Source organism: Chelonoidis abingdonii, chromosome 5 (assembly GCF_003597395.2).
Source record: "Chelonoidis abingdonii isolate Lonesome George chromosome 5, CheloAbing_2.0, whole genome shotgun sequence".
NCBI lineage: Eukaryota > Metazoa > Chordata > Testudines > Testudinidae > Chelonoidis > Chelonoidis abingdonii.
In genome coordinates this window covers 64001156-64020445 of record NC_133773.1, presented here as the reverse complement: position 1 = coordinate 64020445, position 19290 = coordinate 64001156, and the positions used below count along the sequence as shown (strand labels likewise).

The 19290-nt window shown below is 37.4% G+C and overlaps 1 protein-coding gene across 1 annotated transcript; it reads right to left on the bottom strand.

Annotated features, from left to right (window-relative positions):
* Positions 1-1954: 1954 nt before the first annotated feature.
* TDO2 (tryptophan 2,3-dioxygenase) lies at positions 1955-16307 on the bottom strand. The gene is made up of 12 exons (XM_032779103.2): positions 16273-16307; positions 15784-15889; positions 12704-12794; positions 11565-11635; positions 8871-8998; positions 6919-7105; positions 6518-6625; positions 5308-5419; positions 4927-4984; positions 4451-4530; positions 3648-3738; positions 1955-2108 (listed from the first exon to the last, which is right to left on the bottom strand). Exons 1-12 carry the CDS (start codon positions 16305-16307, stop codon positions 1955-1957), a joined length of 1221 nt encoding a protein of 406 aa, XP_032634994.1.
* Positions 16308-19290: the final 2983 nt, after the last annotated feature.

Sequence of the window (19290 nt, the reverse complement as noted above, 5' to 3'; positions counted from 1 at the left end):
CTGACAGGAAATAAGACATAATTTTTTAACAATGAGTAATTATTCATTAGAACTACTTATCATGGTGGATTATCTCTCTCTGACCATTTTAAAATCAATATTGGATGCTTTTCTGTGGCCTGTGTTATTCAGGAGGTAAGATTAGATGATCATAATGGTCAGTTGTGGCCTTGGAATCTATGAATCTATTAATCGGATCTTGGATTATCAAAACATAGGAGGGAAAATTCCTGAGTGCAAAAGTACTGTTACTTTAAGTTGTCTCGCTGGTAACTTGTTCTGCTAGCAAAATTGAGTTAGTAGCAATACACGTGTCTAGGCTAGCAAGAGCAAGGCTGCAACTTCAGTTTTGTAAACCAGTGAGATAAGGCCACTCAGTGGAGCTACCAAAAAGAGTTCTAACTACAGTTACTATAGCATCCAATTTCTGAAAGGCAGACTTTAGAAACAAACACAGAGGTGGCTGAGTACAATGCCTCCATTTGGAACACTTTTCTATTGTTTCGTAGAATTATAAAACCTGATGTTAGAAGGGACCACAAGGGTCATCTAGTCTGACCCCCTGCCAAGATGCAGGATTTGTTGTGCTTTTTAACTAAGCCCCTTTGCTTTAAGAGAAGTTTTCCATGGATATGAAAAAGACTGGTCAGGACAATTAAGCAGTAGCATTTATTACTTATTGGAAGAATAGCATCAGTACAGGTTCCATCTGAGGTTCAGTAAGAGCAATAATGAATTTTTGTTTGTTGTCTTATGCTTAAAAGTTGTTGCCATCTGGCTGCTACTGATAGTCTGTCTGTTTCTCAGTGAACAAGCATGAAGAGTATTAAAATCTTCATCTGTTCAAATGCAAAGATTTAATGGACAGGAATACGTACTGTCTTCACACCCTACAAGGTAATGTGTTTTAGTCCTGATTTGAGGCAAATTGGCAGAATGGTACAATGGAACTTTGTATTACTGCTACCCTTGCTATACAGTACTTTGGATAAATAAAAAGGACTTCTCTTTCTAATGCCTTCATTCTGGAACTAATTTATACTACTAAATTCCTTTTAAAATAAAAAAAAGAAGAAAAAAGAGCTTTACGTTTTTAACAGCCATTTATTTTAAGTGAAAAAATGAAGTATGAGACAAAGATAAATATATAAATATAACAAGTATTTAACAGAATATCAGATATTTATTTTTTGTTACTCTTACAGTTATACATTATTACACATTTTTATTATGACATAAGAATAAAGATTTTTTCTTTTCATATAAATTACTTAGGACACTGTCAGGTCCAGTTTGGCTCAATATTTAGACTTTCTAAAATTTAGCTGTATAAAAATCTCAGTACAATAAAAATGCCCAACAGAGGCATAATTTTAAAAGTAAATCATCATCATCCTAAAGCATTTTCTAGTGCATGAAAACCTGAAATTGATGAGAAATGAACTAAACAAAAGAAAAACTGATTAGTGCACTTTCATTGTCCAAGCTGCCAGAAATGCAAAAATAAATATAAATATAGTAAAGTAAATTGGATTATTTAAACTAAAAGAAATTTTAGAAATCCTATGTGATTTTTGGTAACAGAAATATTTCTGTAAAGATACTGAGCAAAATGAATCCCAAGCATTAACCATAGAAATTCAGCTGATCCAGTATTGCCGAGTGTCATTAATATCTCTGTATACTGTTTCCTTCAGCAAACTGTGCCTTCTTATTTCTGTAATGTTTTAAAAATACCTCAATATGAAAATTTAGTAATTAGTATAATCTCTAAACTATGCTATTTAATGTGTCCAGAATTTCATCACATGCTTTAAATCTTACAGCTTGGCATGCATAAATATATATACATGCTTTGTAACATTTAATAAATTTAAGGGACCTCACAAAAGGTCAAAACCAATTCATATAACAGTTCAAAGTTCTTTAAAAATGGATCACCATGGAAGGTTCTTTAATCTGAATCATCACTACTAAAGTAGGAGCTGTCACAATATTCTGCTGTGTAAAGGAATTTATGAATAGTTGGGTTCATCTTTGGTATCCAGTGTCTCGGCACCAAAAATGTTGAGAGGTTGAACAAATCTACGAACACCTTGTACCTGTCACTGAAAAAATAAAATCAGATGCATTAACTTTAATATGGTAGCCTAGAGATGCCATAATTGGCGTTTACAAAGCCTAATCTTGGTTCAGATCTATCAAATTACATTACAATGGGTCCTGGGGACTCCCAATGTGTTTGAATGATATACTGCACAAGCCAACCCCCATGATCTTCTAACTGAAAACATCCACTAGTAATGATTTCGGATTCTTTCCACCAAGTGTGGCAGTTCAGACTAGAGCTGAAGGACACAAAGTTGATTTGGATTCACGTGGTTTCAATCTCTATGATTTTTCATTCTTAAATGAGCCACTAAATGAGACTCAACCAAAACTGCCTTTATGTCAAAACCATGTTTTTTTCATGGCTTCTACTCACAGTCATTAGCTGATTTAGGCTTGAAATTTAGATTCACTGAAAAGCCTAAGAGCCTTTTGTAACCCTAGCCCAAGTTACATTTGTACTAAAATCCCAAAACTGGTGCATTTCTACTTTGACAGTTTGATGAAAATTACAGATAATTATCTCAAACATAATTCAGGGGAGTGAGCTAAATTAATATTAGAGCAGTTGCCAAAAGCAACAGTGTTTGAAACTACTAGTTGCATAATACCTTCCATCAAAAAAACAAAACAAAACAAAAAGATTCCAGCTAGATGAAGAGATGTTTTTAATGTATGCTTCAAACAATCCAAAGTGTTTTTTGCATTTTGCTCTCCAGGCACAAAATTCAACTGTCAAAGTGTAGATACAAATGTAAGCTTCAAGCTTGACTGACTGAATATTAGAAAATATTAAATGACTGAAACTGTGCATATTCCAGAATGAGAAAGAGCTAGGCAAGGCTGAAGCTTCCAGCCCTATTCAGTTGCTCTTATGACGGATGCAACAGGCAGGAAGCTATTTTTCCATCTGAAGTGCTGCACTGGAGAATTGGTCAGTGAAACATGGAGCCAAGATCCATGATCATCTGTGCCTTGCACAGCAGGGAAGTCCAACAATTCTGATGGATGACAACTCTAACTGATTAATTAGACACTCCTCCCACTCTCAATTATTGTAATAAACCAATCTTCACATCTGCATTGACTTCTATGACTATCCCCTGCTGTCACTTGGGAGGAAAAAAACAAAACCTCTCTCACAAGTTGACTGACAAAACACAAAAAGGAACTGAAAAGCTATAAACAGTAAAGCTAATAGCTTTTACCAGCATATGTTCAAGTGTTCCCGGTCCCTAAATTCAAAGAATAGTTTAGCTTCTAAGATAAAAGGTCACCATATAAACACAGCTATTTATATAAAGACACCACTGTTCAAAGTGTCGGTAGACACTGGTTATGTAATTTTAATTGCTTATTGTCAGTAAGTTTGAGGCTATGCTCTTTTTTCTGGAATCTTTCACTAATACTAAAATACTTTTTACCTGGATATGACTAAATGAAAAGTATTATTCATATTAACGTAAGGTACTGTATGCAGATTAAGGAGTGGTAAAGAATAATATTGTGAAGTTTAAATTATTTTTCTTCATGCTTACCTCACTGTTGAGCGCAAATACTGATAGCCTGATGATCCTCCAGTGCCAGCCTTGCTGCCAATCATTCTGTGCACCATGCAGACATGGTTGTCTAAGCAACAGAAATCAATAGAATTTGGCATTTATAACTTACTTTTTATATTAAATTGCTGCTTTAGGATACAAACAAAGGTTTGGTTGTAATGGTGTTAACCACTGACATACCAATTAAAGTTGGCCAGATAGCAAGTTGTATTGTATCAGTTTCATGTGAGGTTCTCAGGTTCAGGGGAATGCTTATGACCATTTTCCTGGGACATCAGAGATAAAGGTCATAGAGAGGGTGACCCACTAGGTCATCAGAGAGACTTTATCACTCTTCAGCATACTACATATTGAGTAAGGAATACCGTTAACTGTCGTCCCATAGATTGCAACATGTTTCACCCTGTTATATAGACGGGGTAAGAGAGTGCAAAGTATGTTTGGATAGAGAAGAGTCATGAGGTGTGGGGAGAAACTGAGAAATATACGGTAGTTCTCCTAAATAAAAAGATGTTTTCCCAATTTTAGGCACATCATGGAGGTGATAGGTTTAGTTTCAAAAGGAAAGCAATGGCTTTTCCATGTACATGCATCAACAGCTAAGGAAGTGTTACATTTGCCCTCCAGATCAAAGCAAAAGCAGTTGTCCTTAGAATAAGAATGGGAAGAAGTCTTCTGAATTCTAACTGAACTCACCTTGGTCACAACTATAGTAATAAAGGGAAAAACAATCTTGTACCTGAAAGAGATACTACTACAATAAAGAAGGGCAAACTTACATCTCCATTTGGTCATGAGTATATCAATATCCATGAGAGAAGTAAGAAGCTGAAAGGGAACCTGAAAGCGAGGCTCCTCTCTTGAAAAATGAAATACAAGACACACAGAAAGTTGTTATTACCTTACTGATATTTTCTTATGCCATTTTGTCAAAGTACCACTTCAAGTGTGCGTAGCACTGACTTCGGTAATTTTTCCCCCTACATTGCTTCTACCAATACAAAAATCAGTATTCTAATAGGTTCTTTCACCCTCCTAAAATGTGAGTTGCATTTTGTTCCATGTTTATAGCAATTTGGCCTTAGGAGAATTTAAGGACCCTGCTAAAGTACAGTATATGATTTAAAATAGCTATTCAACAAATCGCAAATTGTGTACATCCACAATTTTTGGTGTATAATACATCATCTACCCTTGATTTCTTCCTTTTGTCAACATTCCCACTAAATCTTGCAGAAATATCGCCTTATTGTACCTGTAGAAGTAGATCATTAAAGCTCCTTTCAATGCGTTATAAGACAGTCTTCTTTCTCCTGCAAAATTAAAAATTTTATTAGTTTTTGTGTTAATTTTCCTACAAATGTCCGGAGTCCACTATAGTTTACAAAAATATATGGTGGGAAAAAAGTATACATTATAGTGCTTAGCTATCAGAGTTGCTTCAAAAGTAGCTGTATACTGAATTCCACCATTACCTGGAAAATTGCCAAATCATCATAAAACTCAAGATTTAAAAAAAGCAAATCACAAGTAACTTTCTAAGATAACTTTCTTCCTAGTATTTTTAAACTTCTTTTCACAAAGGGTCCAGTTACTGTTATGAAACTACCTTTTTCAGATGTGAACATAAACCTACCTTTACTAAGAAGATGTTCATGGCGTTTTTCATCAAATAATGAAATAAGAACCTCTTTTTGTTTTTGAAGTTCAGCCAGTAGGTCCTCTTTTTCCTCTGACTCTTGTTTGACCTTTAAAATAGAAAACAAAATAATTATTTTTAGAAGAGGCCTACGCTTCTTGAATTATTTATTAACAGTTGCAATTTTCAGCATCATACTACTATGAATTTACACATTTTGTGTGAGGACCATGTTTTCAAACAAGTTAGCTGTACCATTGCCTATGCAAATATTACAACCAGTGCATGCACAAATGTACCTAAATCACCACATCAGTTAGCCAGTTTTCATACCTAGTTGAGATCAATGCATGCACAAGACGGGAACACAATTACATAATTAATTCTTTTTTAAAAAAATCTGTCCTTAAGTTCTTAGAAATCTGATTTTATAGTTTCTTCATTTGAATGAAGAAAGAAAAAGAAACCCAACATTTAGAAAGATATTAATCTTAGAGCTGGTCAAAATTTCCCAGATTTTAAATATAGAATTATTTTTTCATTAAAAATGTGATTTGAACTAAAGAAATTCAATCCTCAAAATTCATGAGAGCATTTTGTTAGATACATAATCACTCACATCTAGATTTTTTTGTCCTCCTGAGCAACTAAATGATTTGTTTTTAAAAGCAAAACATTCTTCTCCTGCTAATATTCATATATAGTTCAATAAGTTCAATATCAGCATGCGGAAATCCCTTCTTGTCAAACCCATATGTACAATTTAGTAAAGCTATGTGAAACAGCCCAGTTCCATCTCACAATGGTGTATGCAAACATTTCCTTCCATAGGGATTCCCATGGGCTTGTTCTTGTAAGAGTTGCACTTTGATCTTCAAACTCAAGTGCCTGGGGTGAAATTCTGGCCCCAGTGAAGTCAATGGCAAAACTCTTATTGCCTTCACTGGAGTCAGGATTTCAACCTTGTTTTTTCCAAACAAAAAAATCACTCAAATAGCACATGTTTTAGAAGTCAAATTATAAACTGGTCCATATATGCCTGAAACAAGTGCATAGTTCTGTTGCTCCTTAAAAACAAAGTTTGTTTAAGACTGAATGAACCAAGGGAAAGGAACAGTGATTGGGTTAAAATGTTAAACTAAAATGGCAGGATCTTCTTTTATCACATATCTTATGCTTATTGATAGACTAAGGACACATAATTTACCTGAACCATTGCCAGTTCCTCTTCGAGACTTTTTAACACATTCACTTCAAATTTTCCCCAGAAATTAAATCCTTCTGGTTCTAGTCCTGGTGTTCTTTCCAACCATGCCTTAAAAATAAAATAACAAAGCAAATAGGTGATAGAGATCATGAGTTACTCTTAAATGATCCTACAGTTGGAAGACAAACTCCCCACTTCTAATCCCGTCTAACATTGACTCCCTCTGTAGATCTGGACAAGTCACATCAGCCCAAAAAGTGTTTAGGGATCTCACTCCCATTGATTTCAATAAAATGCCTAAATACCTTTGAGAAACTGGGAATTTCTCAATCAATTTCTCCTTCCAAAATTGGGTAAGAATATGAATTTAAAATAGGGCAGGTCTACACTTAAACACTTACCTCCACTAACTGCAGAAGTGTTGGCTCCTGCTCTGACTTAAGCAGCAGTTCATTCTCATGTCCCTTGAAGTTGTCACGGTAATGCCTTCTGTTATAAGGGACTCTCAGGCTCTGTGGGACACCAATCTTATTCTCTAATAGGCGAAACTGCAGGCTCTGAAAACCTGATGCTGGGCTTAAGTAATCTCTTTGGGTATAGAAAAAGATAGAGTAATGACATATTATTTCAAAAATAAGGGTATAGTGTGGTTTTCCTATCCATAACTAAATAGAGAGAGAGAGAGAGAGAGAGAGAGAGAGAGACATTTCTAACATTAAAAGCATATCAAACAAATGCTCTGATATACCACAACATTGACATTTCCTTTGTTGCAACCCAGATATCACAATGAAAATCTGATTTCTTTATTTTTAAGTAAATAACAGCAAATTATATATTGAAATCAATATTTAAAAAAAATATGCGCAGAAGGAAATTTAATATGAATATTAATTTATTTCTAAACATACATAGCCAAACAGGTATTAAGAAAGGTGTCTTGAGTCATTAAAATTAAAATAAACTATGATATGTTTATTGGTGTTTAAATTATTTCATAGATCAGAACAATTTTTTGTCTGGGTTTTTTTCTGGACAAAAGGATAAGGTGTCAGTGTTATCATGGCAAGTTTTTGTTATGTGGGACTGATGTAAAATTAAACCATGTTGGCAAGTTGGAAGAACTAATTAATAAGAATAGCCATGATTCCCATTCCCTGGCAAATTTAGTGGTTCAAAAATATGGGATACTGTGGTTATAATAATGGAATTGAAAGTCGTTGACTTGGTTGTATAATTGCCTATTATACAATAATACATTTCTGAAAATTTCAATTGAGAATCCCTCAAAATAGATGGTTAATCCACTTATTTTCTCTCTCTCTCCCTGTTTTTTTTTTTAAATTTAAAAATGGGAGAAAAGGATTATGGCAACCTTTAAGGACCATGAGTGATGTTTTCTGGGGTATTATGAAGAGAATTAGGGAGAATTAGAAGGCAAATATATAGGTTGACAAAAGGATCCATGAAGGGATGGGAGCTGGATGCCATGACCACAGGTGACCCAAGTGGAAACCACAGGAAAGTAAGGAATGGGAGTGTATGGAGCAATGGAACTTGGGCATGAAAGAATTAAGAGTTCTTTCCTGGAAATGAAACAGGCAGATGGATCTCAGAAGCCAGGCCAGCAGCCAGAAAGAGGTATACAAGCTTCCAGGCAATACTGTCTGCTTCTATCAGTAGATGGAGAGGAGAAATTCCTGGTGGGGAAACGGGGAAGTGAAGAGAGATGGAGGGTTGGTGGCAAAAACCTGGCAGCAACATGCTGCTTCCCACAGGCTTGGGGAACATTATATTTCAGTGATCAAGGACCACTGCAAACCTTATGAAATTTAGATGTGTGAAGCCCCAGAAGCAATGGGTTAAAACATCTAGCTCATGCTCTAGATGTGGAGCGTGGGTTTGTCTCACCCACACAAGTTTATGAATTGACATAAAATGTTGCAGAGAACATGTGGCTGTGAATAGTGTAAAGAAATTGCTAAGTCTTAACTTGGCATTACCAAATGACAGGACATTTTGGTTATTTACATACTGTTATTTTAGTTTTGTAATGGTGATCTCAGCTAGCAAAGTCACATACAAATAATTAAGACAAACATCTGTTTAAAAACCTGAGAATACATTGGACTTGCAATCAAGTTAGAGACCATTATTGACTTTTACATTTTATTAGTACAGCTGCTTCTCTTTCAAATACACACTCATTGTGCTGACCTAACTGATTTAGTTCTTCAGCTGAGTGGTAGAGGCTCACGCTTTCAGTTCTGAAAGTCCTGGATTCAAACCACACTGTTAGCTCTAGTGGGGACATTAACATAAACATTGATGGTAATCAATAAATAATATTTACCTGAAATCAAAGAAGTCCAATGCAGTCATAGTTTCTAGAATTGAAAATTGCTCCACAAGTAATTTAAGGATCATTGAAATTCTGTGCATTCGAGCAACAACCTTGAGCATATTTCTCTCATCTCTCACCTTATTAGAAAAGAAATACTTATGACCAGATTGAGAATGATGAGCCGATATGCCATTTATACCTGTGTGTTCTACCCATCAATCTCTTTTAGGGTGTTATTCACCCATCACTGCAGTATCTCAGTGTATTCCATGTAAAAATCAATAGCAAAGGTTTGTATTTAATGTAGACTCATGCATATAACTAAAATAATATTTTTTAGGCTTTAAATATACTTAAAAGATCAACTATGAGGGCTTTTTGCTCTGGCTGCTTACTCATTCTAACTGGGTCAGTTATAAAGGAGTTATTTTTCCCATGTTTTTAACTCAAAAAGTTACTGAAAGAGTTGGGACACCTTATAGACTAACAAATTTACTTGGGCATAAGCTTTCATGAGCTAAAACCCACTTCATCAGATGCACGGAGTGGAAAATACAGTAGGAAGATATATATAACAGTACACAGATCAGACATCAAGAATTATACATTCAAAAGTCAGTAGGAGAACACTTCAACCTTCCTGGACACTCAATAACAGACTTAAAAGTGGCAAGTGTTCAAAAACAAATACACTTCAAAAACAGTCTCCAATGAGAAACTGCAGAACTGGAATTAATTTGCAAACTAGACACCATCAAATTAGGCCTGAATAAAGACTGGGAGTGGATGAGTCACTACAAGAACTTAAAAAAAAAATCTAATCTCCCCGTGCTAATTTGCCTCTACTGTTCTCACACCTTCTTGTTAACTGTCTGAAATGAGCCACTCTGATTACCACAACAAAAGTGATTTTTCATCCTGTTGATACTAGCCCACTTTAATTGATTTGTCTCAACTCCCGCACTGTGTAAGACAACTCCCATCTTTTCACGTACTGCTATATATATCTTCCTACTGTATTTTCCACTCCATGCATCCGATAAAGTGGGTTTTAGCCCACGAAACTTATGCTCAAATAAATGTGTTAATCTATAAGGTGCCACAATGACTCCTCGTTGTTTTTGCTGTTACAGACTAACATGGCTACCACTCTGAAAACTGAAAGAGTTGGAATTCTAGGCCAAAGTCATCCAGTGTAATTCAATTAGAGTCAGTGGAGAAGCAGGCCAGAGGAAGCAGGAGAGATAATGTAGCTAAGAAAGTGGTGTGGCACAGCTGAGAAGATGCTTGCTAGCAAGCAGAAGGGGGGAATAAAGGAAGAAGCAGGAAAAGTGAGTGGGGAAGGAACTGCAGTTCCCAAGCCAACTCTATGTCAACACGTCCATTGCCTTCAGGATTCCACTTGAGATTGCTAAGGCAGTCATTGAGCACAACCAAGAAATATCAAAGGATGGATGAAAATGCTACATTTTAATCTTTTTCATAATCCTCCCACTGGTTTCTGAATTTCAATTTTTCAACATTTTAAATTACATTTAAATAAAAATATTACTTTCATGGAGAAACGTGTCCTATTTTAGAGATGGTTGGAATTTTGCTGAATTTCCGATTTCAACAAAAATAATCAACATACTAAATTTCAGGGGAAAAAAGGGAACTAATTTTTCATGAAACTTTTTGCATCATTTTTTCCACATTTTACTATCAGGTCTACTTCCAAACAATGCTACATATCTTTATAATATCCACAAGTGCTGGATTTTCATTTACAACTATCAGTTTATTATTAAAATCACATACAGCCAGCCATCTCTGATTGACAACACATCGCAGGAAACTCAAGAGTTTGTCATTACAATTCATAAGTGTATTAAGAATTTCACTTTGGGGCAGTGTTAATAGATCTTCAAAATATTCACCTTTTTTTTTCCAGGTTTCAGCATATAAGCATCTGCTGTTGATTTGATAATTCCTCACCAGCTTCATCAAATCACACCCAAATACTAGAGAATTTTTTCCTACTTTATTTACCAGCAATTTATACACTGGTGGATAAAAAATCCACATTAAATATTTTGCATAATTGGACCAGAAAATTCAGAGGTAAGGGACACTTTCAACATACAAATAATAATTTTAAATAATTTATATTTTCAAAAAATCACTGTCTTATAGGCCACCTATTTGCCTATATTTTTTAAAAAATATAAATTATTTAAAATTATTATTTGTATGTTGAAAGTATCCCTTACCTCTGAATTTTCTGGTTCACTTATGCAAAATATTTAATATTTTTATACATCAGTGTATACAATTGCTTGTCTATAAAACAGGAAAAAATCCTCTAGTATATTATATATAATTTTCTCCTAGCCATCCTTTTTTGGCAGTAAAATAATTCTAGATTAGTATTTGCAAACCACACAGATAACCATCATCAGAGCTTTTGAGAAGTTTGGCCAAAGCAATTGCTCCTGAAGAGTGATCTGTGTGGGTCAGTTACTTTAGAGGATATAGTCCTCAGAACAGTGCATGATTTTACAGATCAAAATATGTGGACTATCATAATGGCAAAGTGGTGTCACTAAAGACCTGAATTTCAGCCTTAAATCTCATTTTGGGGGTATGTGTTGATTTGGTAAAAATCAAACTTTCAGAAAGAGGCTTGGGTTTTCATACGATAAATGTTTGCACATAACTTACACGACCATTCTGAAAGATCACCCGAACTGAGTCCAGTTCCCACAGAATCTGCTTAAACCAAAGTTCATAAGCTGCAATAAGAAAGGCATTGCTAGCGTTAATTTCCTTGGCATTGCTGGTATGTGGAAAGAAGTTAGGCAAGTAGATTAGGAGGTTAATTTCCAAATTCATTGTTAAATCTTAATTTAAAATTAATGTTCTATTTCCATGTGATTGGGGTGTAAGAAATACTGATTTACAAATGTGCTGCTGTTTAAAGAATCTTTCCCTTCTTCAGACCATTGTTGCATGGAATAATTTAGCACCTGAGACTGTTAACAGAACTAATTACAGTATATTCACTTTTAGAACTCTAGGGTGGCATATATTAGCAACAGTTGGGCAGAGGGGAAAACCTGGCCAGGCTACCAGGATAAACCAGTCCTCTTACAAAAAGCACCATGGGATGTGTAATGTCCAAACAGATAAGATGGAACCTCAGTTTTAGGATGTCATCTAAAAAAGACCCAAATACAGTAAACAGCATAGTACTCATTCTACTATTTTAGATGGCTGAATCTGCTCCACCACAACTAGTTCAGAGCAGTCTAAGTGTTCTAAACCTGAGACTTAGGTCACTAAGCCATCTCCATTCTTATCAGGGGTGGCTCAATGTATTTTGCTGCCCCAAGCATGGCAGTCAGGTGGCTTTCAGTGGAATGCCTGCGGGAGGTCCACCGGTCCCTCGCCTTCGGTGTACCCACCACTGAATTATTGCTGATACCACGGGACTGGCGGACCTTCCACAGACATGCTGCCAAAGGCATCCTGAAGGCCACCCTCACAGCAATCAGCATGCCACTCCCCGCAGCTTGCTGCCCGAGGCACACACTTGCTGCACTGGTGCCTGGAGCCGCCCCCTGATTCTTATGTATATAATTAATTATGTTGAGGTGTATTCTCATTCTCTACTAAAACTCTTCAAATATGGATTATGGACTCACACACACACACACACAAATACTGTGTTGTCATGGGAATGGGAGAGAAAGCTGGTATTCATGTAATTCAAAACCATTTCTATACTGCATGTTTTAGCTCCAAACAAACAAATGGTGTGATTGCATCAAACAACAACCTTTTTCTGTCCTGCAGTTTACCTTGATGGGTCACAATGAAAAGATGCTCATCATGGATCTTGTTTCCCTTTTTTTCACTCTGCAGCTCCTGAGCATTCAATATTTTGTCCAGCTTTAAAAGAAAGAATTTTTGTAATAATCTCAAACTCCACTGTTGGTTTTGGACAAAATGATCCTGATGGGAACTTATGTGAATATTACAAAAAAAAACCCCACTAAACAAACAAACAAAAAAAACCCAACAGGTCTTTATTTATTCTCCATTTTAATAGTAAGCCAATCCATTGATTTTTTTCTGTTGTTTATATCTGGAAGTAGATGAATGAAATATGATTCTCTCACCTTTAGCAGGGCTATTTGGAGTAAAGTACTATTTGGAAAACATACCTTATGAGAAGGGCCCTACCAAATCCATGGTCATAAAAATGCATCATGGACTGTGAAATCTGGTCTCCTCCCTGAAATCTGTTCTTTTATGTGCTTTTACCTTATACCAGGGGTTGGCAACCTTTCAAAAGTGCCGAGTCTTCATTTATTCACTCTAATTTAAGGTTTCGCGTGCCAGTAATATATTTTAACATTTTTAGAAGGTCTCTTTCTATAAGTCTAAAATATATAACTAAACTATTGTTGCATGTAAAGTAAATAAGGTTTTCAAAATGTAGAAGAAGCTTCATTTAAAATTAAATTAAAATGCAGAGCCTCCTGGACTGGTGGCCAGGACCCAGGCAGTGTGAGTACCACTGAAAATCAGCTTGCATGCCGCCTCGGCACGTATGCCGTAAGTTGCCTGCCCTTGCCTTATACTATACAGATTTCATGGGGGAGACCAGCGTTTCTCAAATTGGGGGTCTTGACCCAAAAGGCAGTTGAAGGGGGGATCACAAGGTTATTTACGGGGTGGAGGTGGTCACAGAGTTGCCAGGGATGGCTCTATGTATTTTGCCACCCCAAGCACGGCAGTCAGGTGGCTTTCAGCGGTATGCCTGCAGGAGGTCCACTGGTAACACAGATTCGGCGGTGTGCCTGCAGGAGGTCCACTGGTCCTGCGCCTTCGGCGTACCTGCAGTCGAATTGCCGCCGAAGCCATGGGACTGGCGGACCTCCCACAGGCATGCCGCCAAAGGCAGCCTGACTGCTGCCGTCATGGTGACCAGCAGGTCACCCCCTGCGGCTTGCCACCCCATGCATGCACTCGCTGCGCTGGTGCCTGGAGCCGCCCCTGTTATTGCCACCCTTATTTCTGCACTGTCTTCAGAGCTAGGTGGCCAGAGAGCAGTGCCTGTTATCCAGGCACCCAGCTCTTAAGACAGTGTTCTGCCAGCAGCAGTGCATAAGCAAGGGTGGCTCCTGGCCAGCAGCAGCTGCTCTCCAGCTGCCCAGCTCTGAAGGCAGAGCATCACTGCCAGCAACAGCACAGAAGTAAGGGTAGCAGTATTGCAAAGCCCCCCACACACATACACAATAACCTTGCGACCCCCCCAACTCCTTTTTGGGTCGGGACCCCTACAATTACACCATGAAATTTCAGATTTAAATAGCTGAAATCATGAAATTTATTATTTTTTAAATCCTATGCTTGTGAAATTGACCAAAATGGACCATGAATTTGGTAGGGCCCTAATTATGAGATACTGGAAGTCTAGACGCTCAGTTTATTTAGTTTATCAAAGAGAATGTTAAGGGGTGATTTGGTCACACTCTAAATATCTACATACAGAACAGAAATTTGGTAGAGGGCTTTTCAGTCCTGCAGACAAAACTATAATAAGATCCAATGTCTGAAAGCTAAAGCTCAACAAATTCATATGAGAAATAAGGCACAATTTTTCAATAGTGAGGACAAGTAAATCATTGGAACCCAAGGGTTGTGATATTTTCTCCATCACTAGAAGTTTTAAAATTAAGATAGGCTGTTTTTCTAAAAGATATGCTCTAGTTCAACCACTACTATTGAACTTGAAGCAGGAATTAATTCAGGGAAATTGTTTGTGTTATGCAGGAGGCCAGATTAGAGATCACAAAGGTTGCTTGTGGTTTTAAAATCTGTTAATCTCTAACATGAAGAAAAATGGCAAAATCTAGCCATCTATTGACTGTTAGATACCTGTGCGTTCTTTCAGGCAGTATAGTTCAGAAAGCCATTTGAACAGCTTTTTCATTTGCTTTTTATTAAAGAAGATAAGGAAGGGATGGGAAAGGAAAATAGCTAATGTAGTCTATAAATCATATGTGAATGAAATTCACTTTCAGCGAGGCAGAAGTCCTGTAGAAAAAATACTCTGGTGATCATCTGATTAAAGACTGTATTGTATGCAGACACACAAATGTGCTGAATCAAAGTTGCCTGGGAATCTTATTACTGGCATTTCCTAAATTCTGAGTGCTTGACATCGTTCTTTTAATGAAGGTTGTTTTTAAATGTAATTAAGTAATTATGTAAATATTAGGACAAATTCTGTATAAGCCTAGAGTAACTTAACTTATTTCAGCTTACATCAGTGCAACTGATGAAAGAACTTGGTCCATGAGCTAAATTTACAACATTTTACAGACACTTAGATGTATTTTTTTTTTTTCAGATTACAGCACAGGGATTTAATTACAATGGCTAATGAGAACTGCAGAGCCCCTGCTGAGCATACTGAGAGTTTACCCTGGTTAACCATCTGCCAAAACAATGAATCTTCTGCTTTGCTGTGATTTATCAAGGTGATGTGTTATATGCATCTCAGTGTAACTCTCTACTTCAACCCTTCTCCATTCACAATTTAGCTGCAAGACTAAAGATAATTCCTGTCTAAACAACAAAATCCAATTTGTTTCCTCAACAAGTTAAAAAATAATCAAGCATTCCATTGACATTAACAGGTATGTGAGCTGTCATGGAATCTGGGGTGGGAGCTTGTTTAACTCAAATGACAAGAAATATAGTTGCCTGTGGATACATCCTGAAAGCTGGGAGTGGAACAGGGATCAGAAGGACTTGCCTTGATTGTTGGCCTTCGCTGGCAGAGGGAGGGAAAGGAAAGTGCCATATGTCAACATCTCAGATTGTAACAGGCATCAGGGCAGTAACATAATCTAATCTTCACACTTACATGTAGATAGTCGCCATAGATAAGTCCACCTTTGCTGGCTTTATTCAGCCCTTCTTGTGACTTGTTTTCTTCCTCATCCTCCAAAGACAGTTTATTAAAATTAAATCTAGGAATAAAAGAAAATTACTAAAGAAAATAACAGAGCTAAAAATGTCAGAGAAGTAATTGTGCCTAAAATTCAAGCACTGATCTGCTTTGGTGGCTCAGTTTCATGAACATATGTGATAAGCAAAATAAATAGCATGTATCTATCTTCAACCTTTATAGCACACATATCACTATAGTATCTAGGTCCTTTCATATCTAGTATATCCCAACAGCCAATGCTCGAAAGAGTTCTTAGTCCAGCTCCCTTCATTAATGTTGTCTATATAGTTATTTATACCTTGGTAGTTGATTAATATCCTCCTTTTGAATTTTACACTTAATGTTCACATTGTATCTATCATGTTAACTGACATTATTCAGTAAATAGAGAAATATACTCACTGATATTTGTTCCCCCAAAATGGGCACCCACTCATGGCTCCAGAATCCAGTAACTCACTGAGCAATGTTCCCCAGGGATATATTCTACTAACATTCACAAACCTGCTGCAGCTGCCTTTTATGGAACCTGATCTTAGTGTACAGGCCAATCCCCCACTACTCCATCTGCCAATCCCCATCATTCAGTAATAATTACAGAAGCTACCCAGACACAAACCTCAGTAAGTATTTGTTTTATTGGCTGTTCAGTTAGTTGAGTCACCCAAAACAAGAAGAGTTGCAATGCTCAGGTTGGTCAAATGTCACATACTGTGAGCAGCTTTCACTAAAATTCGTCTGACCTTGGTCATTTTCAGGGAGGCACATACTCTGGGATCAAAGCTAATACAAATAAAAAAAAATCAATGGGAATTCTGTCCATGAGTCAAGGGCAGAATATGGCTCTAAATATTGAATCTCAAGGATTACTGAAACAGGATTATAATCTTTAAACCCTAAAGTCAAAATTTCAAGGCACTTTTGATGAAAAATGAGTGAAGTCTGTATTGGGTAGAGACAGACTAAATCCCAAAGGTGGCCTGAAGCCCTTCTGGAATTAACTCCAAAAAAAATTTTTTTTAAAGATTACTTATGCAGTCACACCAATTAAAAGCAAAACAATTATTTTATTAATAAATATCCATGTAAATTCTCATAGGGCAGATAACTTCCCAGGGGTTTACATATACTAGGTTTTCTTAACTCTTGAACTATATTCTCATGTAAAATCCCATTCATATTTGTTGACAATGGTTACTCAGTTCTGTTTAATCAGCTTAACCACAATGGAGTAACTGACACACATGTTGGAGTATCTGAGATATGTCTCTTTCTCCTCTGTGCCCCCCAAGTTGCCAGGATTTTCAAGAGGAACATTATCAATGTTCTGTTTTATTGCAAACACTTCAGCCACTCCCCTAAGCATCAGAGTCTGCCTCTGATACCTCATGACAACTCTCTGGTGCAGTCAACTGCTCTTGCCCCAGTGAACTAACACATTTTCATACCCAGGGTGTGTGGTAATGGAAGATATAAGCTCCCAAATCAAGTAACTTTAAAATCTTTACAAATAAAGGGCTAAATTGTGCTTTAAACACATTAGCCATGTAAAGAGAAGATGGAGTGACTGGAGCAACCAAGCAGCAATGATGAGGCATTCTACTGGTGCAGTGCAAAAAACATCACAGTACTTTGAACACTTTCTGTTCTGATTCAGCAACAGCTGCACAATCAATCATATAAGGTATAGGTCAGACAGGATGCAACACAAAGAAAATTCCTCCTGACATCTCCAAAATGCTTGAAATATCTTAAAGGGCTAGGCATCTGATGAGCCCCAAATAGTTTTAAGGGGGGAGGAATCCCCACCACCTTCATAACACCCATAAAGCGTACTAAATGAAAACGGAAAATATCACAGTACCCTGAACACCACTGTTGCTTCATTGACAAAGATTTATAATTTCCTTCTGACTGCTGGCCCCATTTGGCTCCTCAGCTAGGTGTGTATTTTTGAGGGATGATGCCAAGTACTTTCTTGTTTATAGAGGTGACTCTTGACATTTCAGTGTAATAATGTGAGAATGGTGGATACATTTCTCCGTGCTTTTGGATGAGACATATGGAAGCAGGAGTGTGCCTGCCACAAGTTGCCAAACAGATTTTGAGGTGCGGAGGGGGAAATATCCTCCACTTCCCAATAATAGCAAACAAGTAGCTAGTTTGTACACTGCTCCACTGTGGCATAGCCCGGAAAACATTCAATTCATCACGTTTCCAAATGCCCTAGTTATGGGCAGCACACATCAGAAGCTTGGAGAGGCTAAGCCTCCCCAAAATAATTTGCCCAAATAATCAGGGAAAAAAAGGCTGGCCGTGAAGGGGGAAAAATGCTGGATGCATGTCAGCTCCCTTTGGAGGCTCATCATTTGAATTGTTTTTCACTTTTCAGCAACATTCCATGCTGTGGCAGGGGGTGCCTCTCTTCCTTTTCCTGCCTTTGCTGGTGGGTGGCCTGGCTCCCCCCTGTCCTGCTGCCTGCCCTCGGCCTTGCCATCCACCTGCTCATGGACTCAGGCTGCCTTCCTGCTCCAGAGAGAGGCTTTGGTGCTGCCTATGCAATTGGCCACCGACCCTGCATTTGAAATCTGACACTGGTACTGATTTACTAGAGATTTCAAATGAGCTTTGGAAGCAGGCAGCCTGCCACCTTTGCACATGAGTCTTCCTGTACATCATTTGGTTTAGTAAATACAAGGCAAAACTATGGAGTAGCATCCCCAAACAAAAGACTCACCTGCCACCTACGGCCTAGTGTCCTGTATCCTCACATCTGCGTCTTCCAGCAGTTTCTCTACTATTTCACCAGCAGCCAAGGATCTCAGTTACGTAATAATATGAAATATAAACGTCCAACAAGATACAAAAAAATTATTCTCAACATCTTCAAAAGATCACAAAGATATTGGCCAAAGGGCTGTATGTATGGTTCATCTCATGCGCTATCTGGGCCACAAATAAAATCTCCTAATCATGCTTAAGGTGCATCATGCTGATATTAAGAACATCTACATGAGAATTCTGCAGTTTGTACATTCAGTGTTGCTGCATAAGTGCAGAAGTGTGGGATCCCCAGAGCCAATAAATCAACAAAATGTTCAACCAGACCCCAGAATGACAGAATAATCTGAGCACCAATAGTCATTACAGTCACTTAGTCTTACTCAGCTCCCTTGGCTGTCACCGATCTATCCATGCAGTCACATGAACTGACATTCAGATGACACAGACACCTACGTTTTCAAAAGTAGCTAGTGATTTTGGTTGCCAAAGTTGACATACTTTAAAGATGCTGGATTTTCAGAAGAAGCATGCTCAGCACTTTGAAAAATTGAGGCCCTTCTAGAGGCGATCAAATTGAGTAGCCAAAAACTGAGGCAGCCAAAATCACTAGCACCTTTTGAAAACTTAAATCTACAT